Here is a 23,404-nt window from a genome sequence, read left to right on the forward strand (position 1 = left end):
GGAGGATTTCTGGCCCCCGCTCCCGTCCCCTCTAGTCGCTTTCTACGACACGCGAGGAATACGTGGGAAGTATTCTTTCACCCCTATCCCCAGGGATAATATACATATATATATACATATACACATACACACACATACACATACATACGCACATATACACATACACACACATACATATATATACATATGAAAAATGTAAGAAACAATTTAGAAAACTGAAACTTCTAGTTTGAAATGAATGAAAAAAATGAATGTCACATAATGGTTCAACCTCTGGCTATGGCAAAAGGAAATGTATAATTTATTTACACAAACGTCAAGAGCAGTTCTCATCAATTTAACCACTGTATCAATAAGCTTCAATGTCTAAGCTACATTTTTCTCCAATTTCACTATTTTTTAAGTTTTACTGTAAGATATTTCATTAACCATGTTTGATTTGTAAAACCTTAAACTAATTCATATTATTTAAATCTTTTCTTTCTTTCAAACTATTCGCCATTTCCCGCATTAGCAAGGTAGCGTTAAGAACAGAGGACTGGGCCTCTGAGGGAATATCCTCACCTGGCCCCCTTCTCTGTTCCTTCTTTTGGAAAATTAAAAAAAAACAAGAGGGGAGGATTTCCAGCCTCCCGCTCCCTCCCCGGGGATTTTAGTCACCTTCTACGACACGCAGGGAGTACGTGGGGAGTATTCTTTCTTCCCTATCCCCAGGGATATTTAAATATAATGTAAATTACTTGCAGTGAATTTTAGGTATATTGAATGTTATATTGAAAAGGGGTATATGAGAAGTAACTCTGTCTTAGTAGTGCCTTATTTTTCAACTGATTATGATTAAACTTTAAATTGTTAAGAATTTAATGAGGATTGTATTCGCATACATCACACAACCATATTACAGACTTTTTTATTTTAACACATGTTCATAGACAGACAGATATGTTCGCCTATGCTGAGTTCATTCTGATATCCGGGGACACTGATGAGAATACAGTTTGTTCTTTTTTCATATACTTTTCCTAAACCTAACCCCAAAGAAAGAGGTCTTGACTGTGAGTAGGCCATTGATGCCCGCAAAAATTCCCTCACATCATTGAAAAAATGAGATGCCCCTTCTTGTGTAAAATACAAGAATTGTTTACACTTAGAGCACATTTCTTGCACAGCAGTAGCAAACATATCTGTTTATCTAAGAAAATCTGTTGATAATGCAGGAACATCTATGGATGTGTGATGTGTATATGTGAATGAAAACCTCAGTAGATAACAAATGATTAGAAAAAAAAAAAATCATTCATTTTGTTTGAAAAATAAATGGTGGATAAGTATTTTGAATTAGGGCGCTATTTGTTGTACATCCTGTCCATTATTGCAAGGTAATTGTGTGCAAAACCATTGACTAAACCTCAGCTATACTGCATGGATTATTTTAGTTTATGGAGGTAGTGTGTGTTGATGCTGGTAAACGGCCAAGTGAATATGATATATAGATAACCTGGCTGGTAAACTATATTGAAAAATGATCTTTCAAAGAGCCCATGGTAGTTTGCTGAACCTATTTCTTCTAGACATCTATCGACCAGTGAGTATGGGAAATAAGAGAAACCTGCTTTCTTTGGGAACTGCTTAGCACAGTGGTTCCCAGCCCTATTTGGTGCAACCCAAAATTTGCCCAGTACAGGACCTTGCGTCTCAGGCATATGATAAATGTTAAATTGTATATGTATATATTGTATTTCTTGATTTGTTGCCACAGTTCATTACATAGGGTAAGCTTACAAAAAATTTATGTAAATATAGGTAAGAAAATTATTGTTTTCAGTAAAACTTCAAAAGCACATTGAAGCATTGATAAAGCTCACTTGTTCACATGCAAAATTGATGTATATTTGAAAAAAAAAAAAAAGTGACAGCCTTGATGCCTTTGGTCACCAACGTGGCAATTCTCTGTGAATTGTTAAATTGCTACAGCTGCTTATGTCTGTTGTAAACGAGTAGATCAAGAAAGTTTCTTTTTTTTTTTTTTGCATCGATTCTCTAGTCATGGGCAAAAGTCCACATCAAGACCAAGATACAGTATAACCATGATAAGTGCTCAGGATATGTTCCTGGAAAATGGAGTGCTAAGTGAAGCAGCTCTCTGTGGGGTCATTATACCATTGCATATATAGAGATGCATTCCCAATGAGATATTTTTTTGCCTATAAGATGTATACAGTATTGTCTTTGAGATGTATACAGTATTGTATGGAGGTTACATTATAAATGATCACAGCTTATTACAGTACCATATCTTCCCTAAATAATGAATAACAAATAAACCATGGACAATATTGTATTAAGAATGACAGCTGTTCAATGAATAGTGATGATTGTAGCAGAGTGAGTGACAGAGGCAGCATGTCAATGAGATGCAGTGGGTGGAAGGGAGGTGTGAAGTGGAAGGCAGAGGATATCGTATGGCTCTGCTGTGGCTGAAGATAATCCATCTCTCCATCACTGAAATTCTGATTTAGGTTGTGATGATAGAGGTGTTGATGATGAAAAATGTAAATATATGATGGATTGAATTTCAACCCTGAGCACTGTGTCAGCAGGCTATCTTGGCCACATGTATGTTGAAAAGATTCACACGCCAGAATTCTGGTGACTTTATGTGTACTGAACCTCATCTTGTACAGGTAGCATGGCCTTTAATCTTGTATGGCTCTGACGGTGTAGCAAACACATCAATGGACAGACAAATGTACGAACACCATGGGTTAGATTTAAACCCAATGAAGGGCACCTGGCTTCATTGGCTGTAAGGAGGTTAAAAGACACACACACCAGATTAAGCAGATATCAGTCTCTTTTTTCACACATTTTTCATTTACCTCCTCACCCACCTTATAACTCACTACAGCTTCCATTGTTTCATTTGCTGCCTTACCCACTCTGAGTTATCTAAGACACTTCACTTTCTCCAGGTTTTCTCCATTCAAACTCAAACCCTTAACTTATTTTTTTTTATATTGAAGGCTTCAGATGCTGACAAAAGTCCACATCAAGGCCGAACCTTTATTGAAATATTGAGAGAATAATGAAAGGGAAAAAGAAAAGACAAGGGAAAGTATTTACAAATTTTAGGGGAAGTGAAAAACCTGTCTTTTAAAAAGTGTCATCGCATAGTTATTGGGATAGACATGGGCAGGTAGAGTGTTCCAGAGCTTCAATGAATAGGGAAAGAAGCAATTATCAAAACGGCCTACCCTTGAGTTGCCAATGGCCTCACAATAATCATGTGATGCAGCACCTTGCCGGGTATTGCATGATCTACCACAAGCAGCCAGCTCTCAGGAGCAAAATCCAATGTAATATCTGTAGAAGAGGGAAAGTGAACCAACATTATGGTGTAGGGCCAGTGAACCTTGTCTGGGAGTTAGCCTGGGACAGTTTAAAAGTTGGACCGCGTTCGACTCAACTCTGTCAAGTAAGGATGCAGAGCTAGAACCACACCAAATCTGAGAGCAGTACCCCATACAAAGATGAATCAATCCTTTGTTTTGACATCTAAACAGGACACCCAGATCTTTGGAGGCAGACTTAGCTATTCCCATGATGTGGGGTTTCTAAGAAAAAGTTGATGCTACAGTAACACCAGTTATGTTCATAGAGTCAAAAGGTGGAATTACAGAACCATCAAAGGAGAGATGATAGTTGTGAGGAGTTTTTGATAGAGAAATGGGTTGAAACTGGATTTTGGAGGCATTAAACTTAAATAGATTTCATCTTCCCCTCTGAAATATCCTGGCTAAGACTGAATATATTGAGGAAGCTGTGTCAAGACGAGATACAGATGGAGTGAGAGAAGAAGGAGCAGAATTGAAGGATTTAGATGAATGCAGTGTTCAATTTTCAGCATATGAGTGCATTTGATTATTTGTGGAGGAAAGGAAATTGTTGAAAAGAGGAGAAAAAGTGTAAGGGACAGGACAGAACTTTAAGGGACACTGCTGTTGATGGAGAAAAGGAGGGAGGCTGATCAACTAACAACCACAGAGATAGGTCAACTGGAGGGGAAGCTAGACATGAAGGAGCAAAGTGAGGGGGGGAAGCCAAAAGAGGGGAGGTTAGAGATGAGACCCTGATACCACACCTTTGGATATGTCAAGGGCAACTACACGTGACTCTCCAAAATCTTTCATAGATGATCACCAGACATTAGTAAGATAGGAAAGAATATCACCAGTGGATCTCGCCTTACAGAAACTAAATTGGTGAAGAGAGAAGACTGTGACTTTCGAGGTGTTGAAGGATATAGGAATTGTGGAGGGATTCAAAGACTTTAGAAATCGTAGATGTCAAAGCAATGGAACAATAGTTAGAGGGGTCAGAACACTCACACTCCTTAGGGGTGGGATGTATTAATGCATTCTTTTATGGAGAAGGAAATGTTTTGGCTTTTGAACAGAAGCGGAATAGACAAGCAAGCACCAGTGCAAGTTCAGAGGCACACTCCTTCAGTAATGGGAATGGATACCACCAGGGCCACAAGCTTTGCTTGTGTCCAGCATGAGGAGCACCTTTCAGACAGTCCAAGAAGAGATAATGGGGAGGGGCATAGAATTAGCATAAGGAGCATCAGGATATGAAGGAATGTTAGAGTCATCCAAGATGGAGTTAGAGAAGAAATTGGAACCAAAAGGAGTTGCTTTGTCTACAGCAGAAACAGTTATAGTGCTGTCAGACCAAAAACGTGAAGGAAAAGTAGAGCAACAGAAGTTGCTAGAGATGCCCTTTGCTGAAGACCAGAAAGACTTATCAGTGGATGATATGGAGAAGTTATTGCACTTCCTTTGAATAAAGGAAAACTGGGCCTCATGGATAATGTGCTTGCAGTGATTATGGGCTGTGATAAAAGCTGAATGGGAACCAGAGGAAGAATAGTTTTTCCAAGCCCGATATGCCTGATCCCCTACCTGAATGGCCTCTGAATAGAAACGATTGAACCATGGGTTGGATGGAGAGGTGGTCTTGGAGGATAAGGGGATAGATACTTCCATTCCTTCAATGATAACCTCAGCTATGCATTTAGCAAAGACAGAAGCATCACCACATAAAGAGACGATGATATACCCAAGGAAAGCCAGAAAGAAGTTAAATAAGTTATTCCAGTCAGCTTTGTTAAGGTGCCAGTATTATGCTTAGAAGGGGCTGCTGGAGAGAGTAAGTGCCATTAGAATAGATACATTTATGAGGGTGTGATTAGATGAACTAATTGGGTCAAGATTTTGTACTTACAATGAGGAAAAATAAATCCAGAATGATAGGAGAGTGGTCACTACTGTCAGGAATATGGGTAGGGTGGGAGATGATTTGCTTTAATTCATTGAAAATAGAGAACATGATGGCTTCAATCCCTCCACCATCCACATGGGAAGAATTCAACCATTCCCCATGGTGAACGTTGAAAATCCAGAGGTAGAGGATCTCGGCTTGTGGGTAAGAGGATGTCAGGTCATGGCAGGAGTTTAGGTAGTCAAAGAAAGACATGAAATTTATAGTATTAGAAGAGCAGTAAGTGAAATGGGAAAAGTCTGGTGGATGGGAGACAGACCTTGAGCCAAATAATGTAAAAGTTTGGGGTCTCAAGGTCCATGAGACATACAGCAGGTGGGTTGATGTTGGAATAAGTGCAAATACCACCTTTGAACTGGAATTGTGAGTGGAGATTATAGTTGGGTATGAAATAGGGGCTAGTGATGGGGGAAACAGCAATCAAATATAACAAATGAAAAATAAACATTTATTTTATTTATTATACTTGATCGCCGTTTCTCATGTCAGCGAGGTGGTGCCAGGAAACAGATGAACTACCCATCCACTCATATACTCATATATATATATATATATATATATATATATATATATATATATATATATATATATATATATATATACATACACAGAAACACCCATACATGTACATATACATATCAACATGTACACATATACATGCATATACAGCAGTGGTGCTGTTTCCTATGGGTCGGGGTGGCAATGGGAAACGACTGAAGGCAAGCAATTATATGTATATGTGTATGTCTGTGTATATATATGTTATATTTATATAAATAAATATAACATATATATACACAGACATACACATATACATATAATTGCTTGCCTTCAGTCGTTTCCCATTGCCACCCCGACCCATAGGAAACAGCACCACTGCCCCTTGCTTCAGCAAGGTTATGCCAGGAAAACAGACAAAAAGGCCTCATTCATTCATACTCAGTTTCTAGCTGTCTTGTATAATGCACCGAAACCACAGATCCCTATCCACATCCAGGCCCCACAGACCTTTCCATGGTTTACCCCAGGTATTTCACATGCCCTAGTTCAGTCCATTAACAGCACGTCGACCCAGGTGTACCACATTATTCCATTTCATTCTATTCCTTGCATGCCTATCACCCTCCAGTGTGTTCAGGCCCCAATCACTCAAAATCTTTTTCACTCCAACCTTCCACCTCCAATTTTGTCTACTTCTTGTTCCCTCCACCTCTGATACATATATTCTCTTTCAGCCTTTCCTCACTCATTTTTTCCATATGTCCACACCTTTTCAACACACTCTCTTCTGCTCTCTCAACCACACTCTTTTTATTACCACACATCTCTCTTACCCTTCCATTGCTTCCTCGACCAAACCACCTCTCACCACATATTGTCCTCATACATTTCATATCTAACACATCCACCTTCCTCCTTACAACTCTATCTATAGTCCATGCCTCACTACCATATCTTATTGTTGGAACTACTGTTCCTTCAAACATACCCATTTTTGCTCTCTGAAATAATGTTCTCTTTCCACACAGTCTTCATTGGTCCCAGAACTTTCACCCCTTCCCCCACCCTGACTCACTTCTGCTTCCATGGTTCCATTCATTGCTAAATCTACTCCCAGATATCTAAAACACTTGGCCTCCTCCAATTTTTCTCCATTCAGACTTGCGTCCCAATTAACTTGTCCCTCAACCCTACTGAACCTAATAACCTTGCTCTTCTTCACATTTACTCTCAACTTTCACACACTTTTCCAAACTCAGTCACCAACTTCTGCAGTTTCTCACTTGAATCACCCACTAGTGCTGTATCATTAGTGAACAACAACTGACTCACGTAGATGGCGACCAAAGGGGGAGGAAGCAGGGGGCTGGAAATCCTTCCTTCCCATTTTTTATTATTCCAAAAAAAGGAACAAAGAGTGGGGCTAAGTGAGGATATTTACCTCTAAGGCTCACTCATCTGCTCTCAACCGTACCTCACAAATGTGGGAAATGGTGAATATGTATGAAAAAAATACACATACATACATACACACATACTATTTATTATTTATATTTATTATACTTTGTCGCTGTCTACCGTGTTAGCGAGGTATTGCAAGGAAACAGATGAAAGAATGGCCCAACCCACCCACATACACATGTATATACATACATGTCCACACACACACTCACATATACATACCTTTACATTTCAACGTATTCATATATATACATAGACATAAAAAGAGAATAAAAAGATGTTCTGGAAGGAGGTAAATAAAGTGCGTAAGACAAGGGAGCAAATGGGAACTTCAGTGAAGGGCGCAAATGGGGAGGTGATAACAAGTAGTGGTGATGTGAGAAGGAGATGGAGTGAGTATTTTGAAGGTTTGTTGAATGTGTTTGATGATAGAGTGGCAGATATAGGGTGTTTTGGTCGAGGTGGTGTGCAAAGTGAGAGGGTTAGGGAAAATGATTTGGTAAACAGGTACTAAAAGCTTTGCGGAAGATGAAAGCCGGCAAGGCAGCGGGTTTCGATGGTATTGCAGTGGAATTTATTAAAAAAGGGGGTGACTGTATTGCTGACTGGTTGGTAAGGTTATTTAATGTATGTATGACTCATGGTGAGGTGCCTGAGGATTGGCGGAATGCGTGCATAGTGCCATTGTACAAAGGCAAAGGGGATAAGAGTGAGTGCTCAAATTACAGAGGTATAAGTTTGTTGAGTATTCCTGGTAAATTATATGGGAGGGTATTGATTGAGAGGGTGAAGGCATGTACAGAGCATCAGATTGGGGAAGAGCAGTGTGGTTTCAGAAGTGGTAGAGGATGTGTGGATCAGGTGTTTGCTTTGAAGAATGTATGTGAGAAATACTTAGAAAAACAAATGGATTTGTATGTAGCATTTATAGATCTGGAGAAGGCATATGATAGAGTTGATAGAGATGCTCTGTGGAAGGTATTAAGAATATATGGTGTGGGAGGAAAGTTGTTAGAAGCAGTGAAAAGTTTTTATCGAGGATGTAAGGCATGTGTACGTGTAGGAAGAGAGGAAAGTGATTGGTTCTCAGTGAATGTAGGTTTGCGGCAGGGGTGTGTGATGTCTCCATGGTTGTTTAATTTGTTTATGGATGGGGTTGTTAGGGAGGTGAATGCAAGAGTTTTGGAAAGAGGGGCAAGTATGAAGTCTGTTGGGGATGAGAGAGCTTGGGAAGTGAGTCAGTTGCTGTTCGCTGATGATACAGCGCTGGTGGCTGATTCATGTGAGAAACTGCAGAAGCTGGTGACTGAGTTTGGTAAAGTGTGTGAAAGAAGAAAGTTAAGAGTAAATGTGAATAAGAGCAAGGTTATTAGGTACAGTAGGGTTGAGGGTCAAGTCAATTGGGAGGTGAGTTTGAATGGAGAAAAACTGGAGGAAGTGAAGTGTTTTAGATATCTGGGAGTGGATCTGGCAGCGGATGGAACCATGGAAGCGGAAGAGGATCATAGGGTGGGGGAGGGGGCAAAAATTCTGGGAGCCTTGAAGAATGTGTGGAAGTCGAGAATATTATCTCGGAAAGCAAAAATGGGTATGTTTGAAGGAATAGTGGTTCCAACAATGTTGTATGGTTGCGAGGCGTGGGCTATGGATAGAGTTGTGCGCAGGAGGATGGATGTGCTGGAAATGAGATGTTTGAAGAGTGGGGGAGGAATGGGATGTATTTAGGGAAGCAGTAATGGCTAGCGCAAAAGATGCTTGTGGCATGAGAAGCGTGGGAGGTGGGCAGATTAGAAAGGGTAGTGAGTGGTGGGATGAAGAAGTAAGATTATTAGTGAAAGAGAAGAGAGAGGCACTTGGGCAATTTTTGCAGGGAATTAATGCAAATGACTAGGAGATCTATAAAAGAAAGAGGCAGGAGGTCAAGAGAAAGGTGCAAGAGGTGAAAAAGAGGGCAAATGAGAGTTGGGGTGAGAGAGTATCATTAAATTTTAGGGAGACTAAAAAGATGTTCTGGAAGGAGGTAAATAAAGTGCGTAAAACAAGGGAGCAAATGGGAACTTCAATGAAGGGGGCTAGATGGGGGAGGTGATAACAAGGTAGTGGTGATGGTGAGAAGGAGATGGAGTGAGTATTTTGAAGGTTTGTTGAATGTGTTTGATGATAGAGTGGCAGATATAGGGTGTTTTGGTCAAGGTGGTGTGCAAAGTGAGAGGGTTAGGGAAAATGATTTGGTAAACAGAGAAGAGGTAGGAAAAGCTTTGCGGAAGATGAAAGCTGGCAAGGCAGCGGGTTTGGATGGTATTGCGGTGGAATTTATTAAAAAAGGGGGTGACTGTATTGTTGACTGGTTGATAAGGTTATTTAATGCATGTATGACTCCTGGTGAGGTGCCTGAGGATTGGCGGAATGCTTGTATAGTGCCATTGTACAAAGGCAAAGGGGGTAAAAGTGAGTGCTCAAATTACAGAGGTATAAGTTTGTTGAGTCAATTGGGAGGTGAGTTTGAATGGAGAAAAACTGGAGGAAGTGAAGTGTTTTAGATATCTGGGAGTGGATCTGGCAGCGGATGGAACCATGGAAGCGGAAGTGGATCATAGGGTGGGGGAGGGGGCGAAAATCCTGGGGGCCTTGAAGAATGTGTGGAAGTCGAGAACATTATCTCGGAAAGCAAAAATGGGTATGTTTGAAGGAATAGTGGTTCCAACAATGGTGTATGGTTGCGAGGTGTGGGCTATGGATAGAGTTGTGCGCAGGAGGATGGATGTGCTGGAAATGAGATGTTTGAGGACAATATGTGGTGTGAGGTGGTTTGATCGAGTGAGTAACGTAAGGGTAAGAGAGATGTGTGGAAATAAAAAGAGCGTGGTTGAGAGAGCAGAAGAGGGTGTTTTGAAGTGGTTTGGGCACATGGAGAGGATGAGTGAGGAAAGATTGACCAAGAGGATATATGTGTCGGAGGTAGAGGGAACAAGGAGAAGAGGGAGACCAAATTGGAGGTGGAAAGATGGAGTGAAAAAGATTTTGTGTGATCGGGGCCTGAACATGCAGGAGGGTGAAAGGAGGGCAAGGAATAGAGTGAATTGGAGCGATGTGGTATACCGGGGTTGACGTGCTGTCAGTGGATTGAAGCAGGGCATGTGAAGCGTCTGGGGTAAACCATGGAAAGCTGTGTAGGTATGTATATTTGCGTGTGTGGACGTATGTATATACATGTGTATGGGGGGGGGGTTGGGCCATTTCTTTCGTCTGTTTCCTTGCGCTACCTCGCAAACGCGGGAGACAGCGACAAAGTATAATAAAAAAAAAATAAGTTTGTTGAGTATTCTTGGTAAATTATATGGGAGGGTATTGATTGAGAGGGTGAAGGCATGTACAGAGCATCAGATTGGGAAGAGCAGTGTGGTTTCAGAAGTGGTAGAGGATGTGTGGATCAGGTGTTTGCTTTGAAGAATGTATGTGAGAAATACTTAGAGAAGCAAATGGATTTGTATGTGTCATTTATAGATCTGGAGAAGGCATATGATAGAGTTGATAGAGATGCTGTGTGGAAGGTATTAAGAATATATGGTGTTGGAAGCAGGTTGTTAGAAGCAGTGAAAAGTTTTTATTGAGGATGTAAGGCATGTGTACGTGTAGGAAGAGAGGAAAGTGATTGGTTTTCAGTGAATGTAGGTTTGCGGCAGGGGTGTGTGATATCTCCATTGTTGTTTAATTTGTTCATGGATGGGGTTGTTAGGGAGGTGAATGCAAGAGTTTTGGAAAGAGGGGCAAGTATGAAGTCTGTTGTGGATGAGAGAGCTTGGGAAGTGAGTCAGTTGTTGTTTGCTGATGATACAGCGCTGGTGGCTGATTCATGTGAGAAACTGCAGAAGCTGGTGACTGAGTTTGGTAAAGTGTGTGAAAGAAGAAAGTTAATAGTAAATGTGAATAAGAGCAATGTTATTAGGTACAGTAGGGTTGAGGGTCAAGTCAATTGGGAGGTAAGTTTGAATGGAGAAAAATGGAGGAAGTAAAGTGTTTTAGATATCTGGGAGTGGATCTGGCAGCGGATGGAACCATGGAAGCGGAAGTGAATCATAGGGTGGGGGAGGGGGCGAAAATTCTGGGAGCCTTGAAGAATGTGTGGAAGTCGAGAACATTATCTCGGAAAGCAAAAATGGGTATGTTTGAAGGAATAGTGGTTCCAACAATGTTGTATGGCTGCGAGGCGTGGGCTATGGATAGAGTTGTGCGCAGGAGGATGGATGTGCTGGAAATGAGATGTTTGAGGACAGTGTGTGGTGTGAGGTGGTTTGATCGAGTAAGTAATGTAAGGGTAAGAGAGATGTGTGGAAATAAAAAGAGCGTGGTTGAGAGGGCAGAAGAGGGTGTTTTGAAATGGTTTGGGCACATGGAGGGAATGAATGAGGAAAGATTGACCAAGAGGATATATGTGTCGGAGGTGGAGGGAACGAGGAGAAGTGGGAGACCAAATTGGACGTGGAAAGAGGGAGTGAAAAAGATTTTGTGTGATAGGGGCCTGAACATGCAGGAGGGTGAAAGGAGGGCAAGGAATAGAGTGAATTGGATCGATGTGGTATACCGGGGTTGATGTGCTGTCAGTGGATTGAATCAGGGCATGTGAAGCGTCTGGGGTAAACCATGGAAAGCTGTGTAGGTATGTATATTTGCGTGTGTGGACGTATGTATATACATGTGTATGGGGGTGGATTGGGCCATTTCTTTCGTCTGTTTTCTTGCGCTACCTCGCAAACGCGGGAGACAGCGACAAAGCAAAAAATATATATATATATATATATATATATATATATATATATATATATATATATATATATATATATATATATGTACCTAATAACCTTGCTCTTATTCACATTTACTCTTAACTTTCTTCTTCCACACACTTTACCAAACTCAGTCACCAGCTTCTGCAGTTTCTCACATGAATCAGCCACCAGCGCTGTATCATCAGCGAACAACAACTGACTCACTTCCCAAGCTCTCTCATCCCCAACAGACTTCATACTTGCCCCTCTTTCCAAAACTCTTGCATTTACCTCCCTAACAACCCCATCCATAAACAAATTAAACAACCATGGAGACATCACACACCCCTGCCGCAAACCTACATTCACTGGTACAGTAGGGTTGAGGGTCAAGTCAATTGGGAGGTGAGTCTGAATGGAGAAAAACTGGAGGAAGTGAAGTGTTTTAGATATCTGGGAGTGGATCTGGCAGCGGATGGAACCATGGAAGCGGAAGTGGATCATAGGGTGGGGGAGGGGGCGAAAATTCTGGGGGCCTTGAAGAATGTGTGGAAGTCGAGAACATTATCTCGGAAAGCAAAAATGGGTATGTATGAAGGAATAGTGGTTCCAACAATGTTGTATGGTTGCGAGGCGTGGGCTATGGATAGAGTTGTGCGCAGGAGGATGGATGTGCTGGAAATGAGATGTTTGAGGACAATGTGTGGTGTGAGGTGGTTTGATCGAGTGAGTAACGTAAGGGTAAGAGAGATGTGTGGAAATAAAAAGAGCGTGGTTGAGAGAGCAGAAGAGGGTGTTTTGAAGTGGTTTGGGCACATGGAGAGGATGAGTGAGGAAAGATTGACCAAGAGGATATATGTGTCGGAGGTGGAGGGAACAAGGAGAAGAGGGAGACCAAATTGGAGGTGGAAAGATGGAGTGAAAAAGATTTTGTGTGATCGGGGCCTGAACATGCAGGAGGGTGAAAGGAGGGCAAGGAATAGAGTGAATTGGAGCGATGTGGTATACCGGGGTTGACGTGCTGTCAGTGGATTGAATCAAGGCATGTGAAGCGTCTGGGGTAAGCCATGGAAAGCTGTGTAGGTATGTATATTTGCGTGTGTGGACGTATGTATATACATGTGTATGGGGGGGGTTGGGCCATTTCTTTCGTCTGTTTCCTTGCGCTACCTCGCAAATGCGGGAGACAGCGACAAAGTATAATAATAAATATAATAATATATATATGTATGTGTGTGTGTGTGTGTGTGTGTTATCCCTGGGGATACGTGATTAAGAATACTCCCTGCGTGATTAAGAATATTCCCTGCGTGTCGTAGAAGGCGACTAAAAGGGGAGGGAGCGGGGGGCTGGAAATCCTCCCCTCTCGTTTTTTTTTTAATTTTCCAAAAGAAGGAATACAGGGGGCCAGGTGAGGATATTCCAAAAAAGGCCCAGTCCTCTGTTCCTAATGCTACCTCGCTAACGCGGGAAATGGCGAATAGTTTAAAAGAAAGAAAAGATATATATATAGACATTTACATTATTTAGGCTGTTACTTTTTTATTGGTAGAGTTACATCCATTGACCTACTTTTTCATGTTAAGAAAAAATGACTTTTTGTGTCATTTAGATGTATATTTCGTCCCCAGCACTGATGTAATGCCTCGGAATATAATAATTGCTACTGAGACGATACAGCATATGAATCTCATTCCAGTTTATGGTAAGTAGAACTATTGGGAATGTCAAATATGTGGGTGCATGTATGGGATCCTCCCTGTGTTTTCTTAGAATGACTAGGTAAAATGACATTTCATAAGTTGATATGCATCACCCTGAGTTATTGATTATTTATAAGTATTGCATATATGAAAGGTGGCAGAGGATAGGTTAGATAAGAGAAGGTTTCTTAGGGTCATATGTATCATCATAAGCTAGATTGATTGTCAGTAAACTGCATGGATGAAATGTAGTTAGCAATAGTAAGGTAAGTGTCTGCTACGGATGTAGGTACACCCATATATGTTGATGTACCAAAATGACTCATCCAGATTTTTAGCTATTCTGTTAAGAAAAGAAAATACCAGTCTTATGAATTAGTTTGCAGAAAGCATGGTAACCAACACAGTTTATGTTGTATGTGTTTGGTGGAATTGTGTCTAATAAAGTCTTATTGATGTCCTTTACCACTCTGCCAAACATTTAGATTGTAATCTTTTTCCATAACTTCAAAAAAAAAAATTCCACCTTGAAAAGCATGCTGTGTAATTCCAACTGCATTATCTTTGGTTTCTGTCAGCTCTCTCACTCATCCTTTAAGTAAACTCAGAACAAGCTTTTAAATTGGTTGGTTTTAGCTAGTTTTAGTACATTGCTTCATAATGAAGAATATGATTAGTTTTAGTTGTTTTTAGTCAAGCAGAATATAACATCTTAATGTTAGTGTTAAATAGAATTAAGGAGTTACTTCATATGTCAGATATCATCAAGATGTAGGGATGTATCCTCACTGAGGATTGCATGGAAAGTTATCAGTTTTTTGTGGGAAATTATGAGTTCTGTGTTACATCTGTCAGCTTTGTTGGCCTACACAGTTCAATATTCAACAATACATAGTCCTTAAAACATAGGAATGCTTTGATATTGGAATTTACAAGCTTTAGAATGACTGTGATTAAAAGCAAGGTTATTTGATTTAACAATAAGCGAGACTGGTTATTTGGAGTATAAAGTTGAATGGAGAGAAATTGGAGGAAATGGAGTGTTTTATGTACATTGAAGTGGATATGACAGGGAATGGAACCATGGGAGCTAATTATGCCATAGGGGGTGGGTGAGGAGGCATAGGTCCTGGGCACATTGAGGAATGTGTGGAAAGAGAGGTCTTTCTCTTTAAGGGCAAAAATAGGAATGTTTGATGGTAAAGTAGTCCATTGCTGATGTATAAATGTGAGGCATAGAGAGAAATATAGAGAGGGTGGATATGTTAGAAAGGAAATGTTTATGTACAAATTTGGTTTGAGGAGGTTTGACAATAGAAAAAGACAAAGAAAAAGGTGTGGTAGTAAGAGAAGTATGTATGAAAGAGCTGAAGAGGGTGTACTGAGATGGTGTGGACATATGGAGAATGATGATTAAGAGGATATACATATCAGAAGTAGAAGGAACAAGGAAAATTGGGAACAGAAAGAGGTGCAAGGATGGAGTGAGTGATGCTTTGAAGGTCTGAGGCCTGAACATGTAGGAAGGTGTGATATGTGGAAGGGATAGAGTGAATTATATAATGAGGTATGCAGAAGATGACGCTGTCTGTGGGCTGAACCAGGGCATTTGAAGTGGTCTGGAGAGCTTACTTTGGAGGACATAGAATACTTATTATACCATGTAAAATACAAGAATGCTGATTAACTTTAGAAAACAGTTGCACATGTCCACCCTAAGTGAGTTCTGCATGGTAACTGATGATGCCCCATTCATAAGCCAGCCTCTCAGCTTAGCATTGTGTAACTATGTATTTCCTATCACTGGTTTGTAAGAGCTATGCCAAGTTACTACAGATTATGAGGTACTGAATGCTGAGTCATCTTTCTATGCAGAGTAATGACCTAACAAGCATTAAACAACTGCTTTCCTTAACCAATCCCACTCTGTGAGACACTCCCATCTGAAATTGCACTACTCATACATGTGCAAGTTATCTTTTATCGTAAGTGGTCTGCACACCACCTATTTCTACAACATTACAAACGCTGTTTCAACATATTGAAAGTCTCCATGCCACAGATGCAAATACTCCACCAAAGACCACCACCTATTTCTACAACATTACAAACACTGTTTCAACATATTGAAAGTCTCCATGCCACAGATGCAAATACTCCACCAAAGACACTGAATGCTTACTCTTCAGTTGTCTTGCGCTTTTCTCACACAGACAAATACTTTTTCTCGTCCAAGCTTGCTTACTTTGAGCACACTCTTCTCACATATATTGTTTCCACTTTTTGAAAAACCTCTGCAATATTGAAGTGTAGTATAAAGTTTCAGTAAACCATTAGAACTCCTGTTGAAGTGCGATTGTCCTTACGGAGTAGTCAGCATCATGGACTGGTGTGATCATCATGTATTAAGAAAGGAGTAGGACTGCTGCTGAAGCAGTTGTGGTAGTGAATGAGAGAGTGTAGGCAATTAAGTTTTAGACTGATGTGGGTAAGAATGAAAGTGGATAGCAAGATGTGAATGATTATGGATATATATGCACCTAGTCATGGGAACAAATATCATGAGGGGCAGGTGGTTTGAGAGCAGCTGAGTGAGTGTGTCAGCAGGTTTAATGCTAGAGACTTGATATTAGTGATGGGTGATTTGAATGAAAGATGAGTAACCTGGCAATTAAGGGTATAATTTGGGGGCTTGGGGTATCGAGCAAAGGGATTGGTAATGGTGAATATTTTGTTAGTTGTGTGCTAAAAAAGACTGGTGATTAGGAATACCTGGTTTAAAAAGAGGGACGTACACAAGTATATGTGTGAGCATTATTGGATTATAGATTAACTGATAAGCATGTAAAAGAGACTTCCATTCAGCATTTATCATAGTCCATAATTGCAGATACATTATCCTTGAGGCAAAGTGTTCCTTTTTACAATGGAAGTGCAATAACCTCTTCTCATCATCCACTGATAGGTCTCTCTAGTCTTTGGCTAAGGGCATCACTTACAACTTCTGTCACTCTGACTTTCCTTCTTTTTACCATTCTGATGGTACTATAACTGTCTCTTCCATAGCCAAATCTACTCTGATTTGCGTTTCTCTTCTGACTCCACCTTAGATAATGCTAACTTTCCTTCAACCCCTGATGCTGCTCTTACTAATCCTAAGCCCCTCCCTGCAATCTCTTTTCAGATGGTCAGAAGAGCACTTCTCTCTTTGGACACAAGCAAGACTTGTGGTCCATCCCCTTGTACTGATGAGGGTGCCTCTGAACTTGCACGTGTGCTTGCCTGTCCTGTCTGTTCCAGTTCTGCTTGAAAACTCGCACTTTTCCTTCATGGAAGCATGTGTTGGTACAACCCATCACTAAGATGTATGACCATTCAAACCCCTCCGAATTATTGTCTTGTTGCTTTGACTTCAACAATTTTCAAAGTTTTTGAATCCCTTCTCAACTCCCGTATCCTTAGACATCATGAATATCATATTCTTCTCTCTGATCACCAGTATGGCTTCCATAAGGCAAGATCCAGTGGTGATATTGTTTCCTATCTTACTGACATCTGGTCATCATCCTTGAAAGATACTGGGAAATCCTATGTAGTTGCCCTTGACATATCCAAAACTTTTGACAGGATGTGCCATTGGGGTCTCATCTCTAAGGTTCCATCTTTTGGCTTCCCTCCATCACTTTTTTCTTTTTTGTCAATAATTTTCTCTTCCACAAATAACCAATTGCACTCATATGTGGATGGCTCAACACTGCATTCCTCCACATCCTTCAGTTCTGCTCCTTCATCTATCACTTGATCTGCATCTCATCTCGACACAGCTTTCTCAGTACACTCAGACTTATGCAGGATATTTCACTAGGGTAGATGAAATCTGTTTAAGTTTAATGCCTCCAAGATTCAATTTCTACCAATTATTGAAAATTCCTCTCAACTTTCCTCTCTTTTAATGGCTTGGTAATTCCACCTTTTAACTCAATGAACATACTTGGTATTACTGTAACATCCACTCTTTCTTTGAAACCCACATTATGGAACTAGCCAAGTCTGCTTCTTAGAAACTTAGGAATCCTGCTTAGATGTCAAAATTTCGTTTCTTTTGAGCAGTTGCTTTGTTTATACAAAGGATTGACCTTCCTTGTATAGAGTGCTGCTCTCTCATCTGGGATGGTTCTAGTTCTGCACCTTATTTGACAGAGTTAAGTTGAAAGCAAACCAACTTATAAACTCTCCCAGGCTAACTTCAAAACTTGCCCCACTTGCCCTACACTACAATGTTGGTAGGTATTACTATGGTTTTTCTCCCTAGAGCTGGGTGCATGTGTTACCCAGCCACTAGCTAGACCATGCAACACTTGGCAAGCTGCTGAATCACGTGATTACTGTATTGCCATTGGGAACTTGAGGGTGGACTGTTTTGATAACTAATTCTTTGCACCTTGAGGCCTTGGATTACTCTACCCTCTCATGTCTTTCCCAGCAACTATGACCTGGCTTATTTTGAAAGAGATGTTTTTCATTTCCCCCAACATTCATGAATACTTTTCCTAGTCTCTTCTTTTTCCCTTTCATAATCCTCTCTGTATTTCAATTAAGGCCTGGCCTTGATGTGGACTTTCGTTCATGACTAGAACTTCCAATCTTGATCATTATGTTGTGGAGGTATGAATGAAAATATGTAGAACTTTTTGGAAAAGAAGAAACATTCTTGGTGAGAAGAGAGTGGTGAGAGTAAGTGAGCTTGGAAAAGAGACTTTTGGAAAGATATATATATCAGAAGAGATTGAGTGTAAAATGGTAAAAGATGAGAGCAAATGGATTTAGGGAAGTGGGTGAGTAATTGGAGGTATATAGAGAAACAGTGATAGCAAGTGTGAGAAATCCATGTGGCATACGATAGGTGGGATGTATGCAGATTAGAGAAGGTAGTGAGTGGTGGGATGAAGTAGAATTGTTAGTGAAAGAGAAGAGAGAGGAATTTGGATGGTACTGACTGGGAAGGGATACAAATAATTGGGGGATGTACAAGAAAAAGCAACAGGAGGTCAGAGGTGCTAGGGGTTAAAAAAAGAGGGCAAATGTGAGTTGGGGTGAGCAAGGATCAGTAAAGTTTAAGGACAGTGATATGTTTTGGAAGAGAGGTTCATGATGTGTCAAAACATGAGGACAATTTGGAACACTGGTGAAGGAGACAAAGTGGGGAAATAGCAACAGGTAGCAATGAAGTCAGGAGGAGATGGAGTGAGTGACTTTGGTGGTTGTTGAATGTGTGTGATGGTAGGGTTGGAGATGTAGGGTGATTGGGTTGGGGTGGTATGTGACTTGAGAGAGTTGTAGAGAGTGGTTTCATGAAGAAAGAGGTGATGAAAGCCTTATGTAAGATGAAATGTGGCATGATGGCTGGAGTGGATTTTATTGCAGTTGAGTTTCATAAGAAAGGGGATGACTGTGTTGTTGATCAGTTGGTTAGGATTTTCAGCATATGTATGGATCATGATAAGGTCCCTGAAGACTGGCAGAATGCATTTACAATGGCATTGTATAGAGGCAAGGAGGATAATGGTCTGTGTTCATATTACAAAGGTGTAAGTTTGTAAATTGCTCCTGGTTAAGTTGTCTGGGAGAGTGGTGATTGAGAGGATGAAAGCATATAGAGAACATCAGATTAGGGAGGAACACTTTGGTTTCATGAGTGATAGAGGATGTGTGGATCAGGTGTTTGCTTTAAAGTACGTGTGTGAAATACTTAAGGAAACAGTTGAATTTATACATTAATGAATCTGAAGAAAGCATATGATGGGGTTGATAGAGATGCCTTTTGGAAGGTCTTAAGAATATATGATGTGGGAGAAAAACTGCTAGAAGCAGTGAGAAGATTTTATCAAGGGTGTAAAGCATATGTACAGATGATAAGGAGAGTGAATGTTTCCAAGTGAAGGTTGGTCTGCAGCATTGGTGTATAATATTACCATGGCTGTTTTCTTTGTTTAAAGATGGGGTGGTAAGGGAGGTAATTGTGAGAGTTTTGGAGGGAGGTGATGAGTATGCAGCCTGTAGAGGATGAAACAACTTGGGAAAAGAGTCAGATGTTGTTTGCTGATGATATAACACTGATGGCAGATTTGAGTGAGAAACTGAAGAGATTAGTGATTGAGTTTGGAAGAGTGTGTGATCAGGTTTAGCATGGTTGAGGGGCTGGTTAGTTTGGTGAGAGTTTGAATGGAGAAAATTTGAAGGAAGTGAAGGGTTTTAGATACCAGCAAATGGAATCATGGAATTGGAAGTGAGTGTAGGCTGGGTGAGGGGGATGAAAGATCTAGGAGCACTGAAGAATGTGCAGGAGGGAAAAAGTGGGTATTTTTGAAGGAATAGTAGTTTGGCTCCAGTGTATCACATTGTTCCAGGTCCCTCTATTCTGTGGTTTCTTTTTACCCTCATGCATGTTCAGTTCCCGATTGCTCCACATCTTTTTCAATTTATCCTTCTTTCTCCAACTTGGTCTCCCTGTTCTTCTTGTTCCCTCCACTTCTGACACATATCCTCTTTGTCATCCTCTCCTCACTCATTCTTTCCATGTGTCCAAATAATTTCTGGACGCTCACTTCTACTCTCTCAACCACACACTCTTTTTTCACCACACTTCTCTCACCCTTTCATACTTTGTTCCAGTTCCCTCTATTCTGTGGTTTCTTTTTACCCTCATGCATGTTCAGTTCCCGATTGCTCCACATCTTTTTCAATCTATCCTTCTGTCTCCAACTTGGTCTCCCTGTTTTTCTTGTTCCCTCCACTTCTGACACATATCCTCTTTGTCAACCTCTCCTCACTCGTTCTTTCCATGTGTCCAAATAATTTCTGGACACTCGCTTCTGCCCTTTCAACCACACACACTTTTTTCACCATGCATTTCTCACCCTTTCATTACTTATTCGGTCAAACCACCTCATGTCACATAATTTTCTCAAACATTTCATTTTCAACACATCCACCCACCTCAGCAAAGCTTTATCTCTAGCCCTTATCTTAAATCCATATAATTTTGTGGGGACTACTATTCCTTCAAACATACCCACTTTTGCCCTCCCAGATAATGTTCTCTCTTTCTGCATGTTTTTTGGCACTCCCAGAACCTTTACCCCCTCACCCACCCTATGACTCACTTCTGCTTCCATGGTTCTGTTTGCTACAAAGTCCACTTCCAGTTATCTAAAACACTTTACTTCCTCCGGTTATTTTCCATTCAAACACACTGCAAACTAACCTCTCCCTTAACCTTGCTAAACCTAATAACCTTGCTTTTATTCACACACATTCTCAACTATCTTCTTTCACAAACACTTCCAAATGCAGTCATGAATTTCTGCCATTTGTCTCAAATCAGCTAACAACAACTCTGTCTCTCTGTCTCTGTCTCTCTCTCTCTCTCTGTCTGTCTGTCACTCTCTCTGTCTGTCTGTCTCTCTGTCTGTCTGTCTCTCTCTCTGTCTGTCTGTCTCTCTCTCTGTCTGTCTGTCTCTCTCTCTGTCTGTCTGTCTCTCTCTGTCTGTCTCTCTCTCTCTCTCTGTCTCTCTCTCTCTCTCTGTCTCTCTCTCTCTCTCTGTCTGTCTCTCTCTCTCTCTCTCTCTCTCTGTCTCTCTCTCTCTCTCTCTCTGTCTCTCTCTCTCTCTCTCTCTCTCTCTCTCTCTCTCTCTCTCTCTCTCTCTCTCTCTCTCTCTCTCTCTCTCTCTCTCTCTCTCTCTCTCTCTCTCTCTCTCTCTCTCTCTCTCTGTCTCTCTCTCTCTGTCTCTCTCTCTCTGTCTCTCTCTCTCTGTCTCTCTCTCTCTCTCTCTCTCTCTCTCTCTCTCTCTCTCTCTCTCTCTCTCTCTCTCTCTCTCTCTCTCTCTCTCTCTCTCTCATTACATTTACCTCCCTCACCACATACAAATTGAATGACCATTGTGACATCACACACCCCTGCCACAGACCAACTTTCACGTAGAATCTTTCACTGTCCTCACTTCCTCCTCATACACAAGCCTTACTCTTGATAAAGAATTCTCAGTGCTGTTAGCAGCATTTCTCCCACACCAGATATTCTTAAGACCTTTTGCAAGGCATCTCTATCAGTCCTAACATGCCTTCTTCAGATCCATTAATGCCATATCCAAATCCATCTCTTTTTCTAAGTATTTCTCACACACATTCTTTAAAGCAAACACCTGATTCACACACCCTTTACCACTTCTGAAACCACACTGCTCCTCCCCAGTCTGACGTTCTGTACATGTCTTCAACCCTGTCTATCAGTACCCTCCCATACAGCTTATCAGGTGTATTCAACAAACTTATACCTCTCTAGTTTGAATACTCACCTTCATCCCTCTACCCTTTATAATCTAGCTTAACATCTGTAGTGGGTAAAATAATGAAATCCATCATTTGGGATAAGATTGTAAACCATTTAAAGGACTGTCACTCAATAATTGATTTTCAACATGGTTTTTGATGAAATCACTCATGTTTGACAAATCTGCTTGATTTCTTTCATGAATTAATCAACATATACAATGATAGTAAAGCAGTTGATGTCATTCATTTGGATTTTCAAACAGCATTTAGTAAAGTTCTTTGTCAAAGGTTAAAAGTCAGATGGTACAGATGAGGTTGAACTTTGATGGTTAGGAAATTGGCTGATTGGCCATAAAACATAGTAGTGATTAATGGTCAAGCCTCTGAATGGTTAGATGCAACAAGTGGCATGCCACAGAGATCAGTCTTGGTACCAGTTCTCTTTTTCATTTATATTAATGATATTGATAATGGGTTGTACTGTAAAAATCTAAATTTACCATTGATATTAAATTGGGAAATTAATCTTTGATAGAAATTGAACATCTGCACCTTCAAACTGGGCTAATAGGTGGCAAATGAATTTTGATATATATAAGTGCAAAGTTTTACATATAGATGATAGAAATGAAAAACCAAGCTTTGTTGTTTCTTTCTTTCTCTTTTTTAGTGTTTTGAGCTAGAAAAGGTAAATGAAAAATAGGACCTGGATGTGGTAATCTGGATGTAGTAATCTGTGTTGACCGAGAAGCAAGTAAACAGTATGCAGAAGCATTTAAAAAGGCTAACAGAATTCTTGAATTCATAGAAGGGCTTTTGAATTTAAGTCTCAGGAAATTTTTCTCACTCTTTACAACTCTGGAATATTTTGTCCGGTTTTAGTCACCCTATTTGAGAAAAGACATAGACAGAATGGAGAGAGCACAGAAGGAAGCTACCAAGATGATTTCGAGCCTGAGAAACAAGTTCAATGAAAACCAAATTAAAGAAATGAATCTGATAAGCTTAGAAAAGAGGAGTTTAAGAACTAATATAGATCTAATACAGTAATTCAGAATCATTAAAGGTTTCGAGAATTTCAGTCTCATTTTCTACTCAAGGATAGATATGTCTGATGTCACTTGTAGCAATGGTTGTAAACTCATGGGCAAACATTTTAACTCAGATGAGGCGAAGTACTTTTTCTTCGTAAGAATTTTTAACATTTTTTTTTTTTTTTTTTTTTTTATACTTTGTCGCTGTCTCCCGCGTTTGCGAGGTAGCGCAAGGAAACAGACGAAAGAAATGGCCCAACCCCCC

The 23,404-nt window shown here is 40.4% G+C and overlaps 1 protein-coding gene across 1 annotated transcript in view; it reads left to right on the top strand.

Moving 5' to 3' along the window:
* The window catches only part of mRpL4 (mitochondrial ribosomal protein L4), a 61,482-nt gene that overhangs the window by 30,485 nt on the left and 7,593 nt on the right, over nucleotides 1–23,404 (top strand). The window contains exon 7 of the mRNA XM_071663879.1: nucleotides 13,703–13,776. Coding sequence (XP_071519980.1) covers nucleotides 13,703–13,776 — 74 coding nt within the window. The remainder of the gene's footprint in view (nucleotides 1–13,702; nucleotides 13,777–23,404) is intronic.

The sequence above is a fragment of the Panulirus ornatus genome, chromosome 8 (genome assembly GCF_036320965.1).
Source record: "Panulirus ornatus isolate Po-2019 chromosome 8, ASM3632096v1, whole genome shotgun sequence".
NCBI classification, from domain to species: Eukaryota; Metazoa; Arthropoda; class Malacostraca; order Decapoda; family Palinuridae; genus Panulirus; species Panulirus ornatus.